Source organism: Cynoglossus semilaevis, chromosome 13 (genome assembly GCF_000523025.1).
Source record: "Cynoglossus semilaevis isolate Cse_v1.0 chromosome 13, Cse_v1.0, whole genome shotgun sequence".
In the NCBI taxonomy this organism is placed as follows: Eukaryota; Metazoa; Chordata; class Actinopteri; order Pleuronectiformes; family Cynoglossidae; genus Cynoglossus; species Cynoglossus semilaevis.
This window is the reverse complement of record NC_024319.1, coordinates 4,987,180-4,992,367: the sequence shown is the minus strand read 5'-3', so window position 1 is coordinate 4,992,367 and position 5,188 is coordinate 4,987,180. Positions and strand designations below refer to the sequence as shown.

General features: G+C 40.6%; 2 protein-coding genes across 2 annotated transcripts in view; one reads left to right on the top strand and one right to left on the bottom strand.

The window, feature by feature from the left end:
• The window catches only part of rnf115a (ring finger protein 115a), an 8,346-nt gene extending 5,700 nt beyond the window's left edge, over positions 1–2,646 (top strand). Inside the window, exons 8-9 of the mRNA XM_025061255.1 lie at positions 78–193; positions 1,333–2,646. Coding sequence (XP_024917023.1) covers positions 78–193; positions 1,333–1,452 — 236 coding nt within the window. The 3' untranslated portion in view covers positions 1,453–2,646. The remainder of the gene's footprint in view (positions 1–77; positions 194–1,332) is intronic.
• A 581-nt stretch (positions 2,647–3,227) lies between these two features.
• gba1 (glucosylceramidase beta 1) overlaps positions 3,228–5,188 on the bottom strand; it is a 6,833-nt gene continuing 4,872 nt past the window's right edge. Inside the window, exons 9-11 of the mRNA XM_025061505.1 lie at positions 4,374–4,573; positions 4,159–4,275; positions 3,228–3,653 (exon numbers count right to left, since the gene is read on the bottom strand). Of these exons, the coding sequence (XP_024917273.1) occupies positions 3,548–3,653; positions 4,159–4,275; positions 4,374–4,573 (423 nt within the window). The 3' untranslated portion in view covers positions 3,228–3,547. The remainder of the gene's footprint in view (positions 3,654–4,158; positions 4,276–4,373; positions 4,574–5,188) is intronic.

Sequence of the window (5,188 nt, the reverse complement as noted above, 5' to 3'; positions counted from 1 at the left end):
CTCTTTCCCGTCGTACTGAGATCTAAACCCTGTTCTTCAGTCCTGTAACACGTACGTGTCTCTGTCCTCTGTCTCAGACTGCTGTATGGAATGTCCAGTGTGCAAAGAGGACTTCTCGGTGGGGGAGCCCGTCAGGCAGTTACCCTGTAACCACTTCTTTCATTCAGACTGCATAGTGCCATGGCTGGAAATGGTGAGTCACCAAGTAACCGGGTTCAAAGCGATTGCGTAGGAATGACTTTTGTTACTTGTTACTGTTGTTCTGTTTGGATGCGATCATTTACAGCTCCGTCTGCAGAGTGAAGCCACAGAGAAACAAACATAAGGTTGTCTCATAATGAGGCCCTAAATAGGTCCATCCGTTCATACGCGTCACACAGAATCCTGGAGCAGATTATTTTTGGTTTGACCCCCATTTGGTTTAATTATACTATTAATACCTAATTGGAGGCGGTGCTGAGTGGGAGCAGTTCAATATGATCAGCTACGTCTAATGCAGTCTTTTCTGGTAATGCTACATCACGACTGCCGACAAAGTTTTGACAAAGTAGAATACTGCATTTTTTTTAACGTCATTTTCAAGTGTGTAATTTCTTGTATGATTGTCTAACCCTTCGTACTCACACTATCGCTACGTTACTTCATTAACAACCTACAAGCAACATCCCACTAGGTGGCGCTCTATTTATCAATAAACACCATATGAGGTCATTACAGTTTGTAAGTTTACACCTTATAAGGTTTAAGTGCTCAACTCATTGGGTATCACTGATGAAGTCGGTTTCAGTTTGGTAATAGGTAAAGTACAGTCTGTGTCAGACAACGTTAATGAAACGACTGTGACTCTGTTATGATGTCACTGTAACGTCACGTTTCTATAACGAATATGGCTTCACAGCAGCGTCATGTTAGTTTCAAAATGACACCGACTTCAACAGAGAAGTGAGTTTACGTTTTTAGTTACGTTTTATCTGTAAAAAAAGAAAACTTAGACTGCAGTTAATTAACCAGGTTTGTTTATTGCAGATTAAAAGAGTTAAGTATTTACTGATGTCTGATCGGTACCTTATAAGGTTTAAGTGCGCAATTCATTAGGTAACACTGATGAAGTCGGTTTCAGTTTAGTTACGTTTTATCTGTAAAAAAAGAAAACTTAGACTGCAGTTAATTAACCAGGTTTGTTTATTGCAGATTAAAAGAGTTAAGTATTTACTGATGTCTGATCGGTTTGACATGTGTAAACAAAGACTTTTAGAACTAGAACAAATCCATCCTCCCGTTGGGAACACTGCCTCCAGCTAATGTTTCTATTCATGTTCTGTGGCCACACAGCATGACACATGTCCAGTGTGTAGGAAGAGCTTGAACGGAGAAGACAGCAGCAGCCAGCCCCCATCAGAGTCCCCCACTCTCTCCATGGACCCTCGCACACAGGACAGATGGTCCTTCTGAGACACCCACCTGTTCCATCCACCACTTCTCTCTACCTACAGTCAACGCCGAGTACAGAGAAGACAAAAAAAAAACAACACTCTTCTGCTTCCTTCTGTTTATCTCCTGCAGTCAATATCACCTCAATCTTTTTTTTTCTATTTGTACTCTTTCTTTCTCTCCTCATTTCCAACGTCTGTGTCCTCACCTATGTACACCAAACCCCCCATCCTCAAACAGATGTCTTAAGCCCTTCGGGGGTCTGCTAGATCACGGTCTCATAGTCGAGGCTGTGTCCTCGACTTCTGCAACAAGCAAATTGAATCCCTTCTGAAATGCACTGATGCAAGTCGTGGATGTGGGAAAGCGCTAAACTTTGTGGTAGAACCATTCCCTCGCCCTGAGGATCCTGAAGCCCTGCAGCTGAGCCTCGTGCGGCGGTGGGGGAACGTGTGAGGGTTCACGTTCACAAACGGCGCCCACGGAGGCTGGGCCCAAAAACACGGACGCCTGCTGTCCTGCAATAACTGTTCCGTTTCTAACCGAGATCATGAACCAGATCATAACCACCTGCTTCTTTTTATTCAGCTTCTTAGGACGACATTATATAAGGGTGTTAATGTCACGATGTCGGTCCTCTGTAAGACACAACAGAGCGGAAGGAATCGTGACGAGTGTCTGCCGTCAGACGCCATTAGTCGACCCCTCCTCCCGTCTCCTCCTCCCCTCGCCCCCTCCTGCTTTTTTGACACATTTTAGCAGGTTAAGCACAGGACGATGATGTAAGCGGTGACTGTCTTCAGTTCGTGTTAGGACAGTGCTACGTTGAACCGACGTTCATTTGTTTATTAGCATCTGTGATTTTTCTTTCCTACTGACGTCACCTTTAAGCCATCGATTCCTGTCACGTTTGTTTGGAACTCGTACTTTTTTTCTTTTTTCCTACATTTTTTTACATATTCCTTCTGGTGTATATATTATAAAAAGACAACATCCTTATGCCATTTTATTCCACTGAAATATGACCATCTTTTCTTTCACATTTTTATCACTTTTTTATGTAAATAATTTATGTCCAACTACTTACAGTTTGCAAAGGAAAAAAAACAAAGAGAATGGAGACCTGAATGTGAAATAGCTGGTTAACAAAACTGTACATTATATATGGGAGAAAAGTGACTATGAGGTATTAATAAATGACAGAAAAATGTTCTACGTTTGGTTTTGTTTATTTTCGTACTTTTCCATTTTAATGTGATGTTTCAGTAAATATGTTTTTTTCAAGTATCAGCAGAATGACCAACATGTGCTGCCATGCTAAACACAGTACAAGAAAAGTTAGCTAGTTTAACACCGATACAGTAACCGGGTAATTTAGCAGCAAAAGCCGCACTGAATTGATGTATGATGAAGAATGTACCACCAGTGATACATGTACCATAGATTGAGAACCACAGTGAGTAGAATTGAGCGTAATAAATGTGAAATAATGGAAGTGTTATAAATATATTTCCATATATAAACTTAGAATACTTTAGTGTTATAAATATACGTATTTCCATATATAAACTTAGAATACTTATTAATGCAGGTATTAAGTTTTTCCAGTGTAAACAAATTTAACAACATGTCCGCCCGATGGGAAGACCCGCCTCCGTTCATATTAATAATTCCATCATTTAGATTAGCCGCCCTGATGGGAAGACCCGCCTCCGTTCCATATTAATAATTCCATCATTTAGATTAGTTATAAATACAAACACAGGTATCTACATGCTGTTGTATATATTTGTTGGAACAATATATAGAGTATATTTATTTTTTTGTCATTTAGGAATGTTGTTTATTTTTTGATTAATCACAACTAATCATTTACTCACAGTAAATCATTATTATTCATTACAATTTTTAATGAATAATCCATCCATAATAAAAACCCTGGAAATGTCTGACAGGATTCTGGGCACAAAAAAAAAACTTAAATAAAACAATAATTTAACTGAAAAATTAGTTTAGGTAAATACAGTGGTCGAAGTAAAACGATAAAAAAACAAAAACTCCCTGAAATGCAGTTTTATGAAGCGGCCCGTGGATTGAAACCACTTTGTACCTGAACTCAGTCCGTGTTCCACCCAAGTGTAAGGAAAGACCGAGCTGGAGCGGTGGAGGTGATGTGGCCCACCTCTGGATCCCAGACTTCGAACGGCACCTCTGCTGACGACCTTCAGCACAAAGTACACACAAGCTTTAGTACTGTGTAGTACTATGGATATTTACATATGTACAAGACCACATATACTGCTGTACACCTTCAAAATAAATCCTGGTACTTAGCCTAATAGTACCCCCTGTAGGTGAAGGAGGAGATTCTATAACAGACCTGACCAAACTACGGCCCGTGGGCCAGATACAGCCCACTGGGGCTTTTGATCCGGTCCACCAAACACTGGTAAATGGTATGGTAAAGACTTAAGTCAATGTTTCAGGCATTACAACGAATCAACTGTAATTTCTGTTGATGCCACTAGATGGGAGCAGACATCAAATAAGACAAATTATCTTTGAAAGTTTAGCAAGTTTTATTGTTGTGCATTTTATTCATATTATTTCGCCTCGAATCCTACATCCATCCAACCAACCCGGAGCCAGCTCAACGGTAAAATTTTGGACCTCATTTTGGCCCGTGAGCCAAAGGTTTGCCCACTACTGGTCTATAACATACTGTACCTGTTAAGAATGATGAGAATCACTGAGTTATCTGGCCGAACAAAGGCAGTGTACTTCAGCTCTGTGTCCTGACTGGCAGAGACCCCCACTCTCTGAGACCCCTCCCACAGGAACTTGCTATAAAAAAAAATAAAAAAAGCCAAGAGTTTCTGTTAAACCCTTGTTTTGTGAGTAGAAGAAACACAGAAGTAACGTGAACTGTGATTGGCCGATACCTGAAATGGGCCATGCTGTAGAAAGTGGGCTGCTTGTAGAAGACGTCACGATGTTTGTCCACAATGACGGGGCTGTCCACAAAGTTTTTGACCCAATTCGGCCCACCGGTCTGGTCTAGGGCCAGGTTCCAGTCGATCCAGCCGCTCACGTGATGGTTCAAGTCCTGCCATTGAGCAAACATCGAAAGTTTAGTAGAGAGTTAATGCAGATCTTCAAATAAAAATATTTTAAATTTAAAAAATAAATGTGTTTATTGGAAATTGTTGTTGATTAATTGTATTTACTGAAAAAAATGTTTTCACCCTTTTATTTATGTATTTACTGTTGTTGTTTGTCCACTGGACAAACAAACAACAACATAAATTACAACAATCTACATAAATTTCTTAATTAACCTTGTTTTATTACAAAATCATTTTGTAACTTATTAAATTTATTTTATTATAAAGTTTTCTCATCTCCTTCCTTCACAGTGGAATGATGCATCTTTTTTTTACAGAACCAGCTGCCTTGGACGGTCATGGATGACTCCATGAACCAATCCCTGGTGAGAGTTCATTTTTTCTACAGACTGCATCCACACAACTTAGACTGAACAGATGAGGTCATATCCCAACACCAGTTTCAGCCTGTTTTCATGGCCTGGAGGCAGCTTCTGTAGTGTGCAGTGAATTGTACCTGAACATCAGCAACAACAGCAGCAGCAGCAGCATCAGCATCAGCATCAGCGTCCAGGGAGACGACTCACCTTCGCTGCTGCAGCTCACCGGCGGTGGGAGGTCATCCTAGCCACAGCCGGCGTGGCTGAACGAGC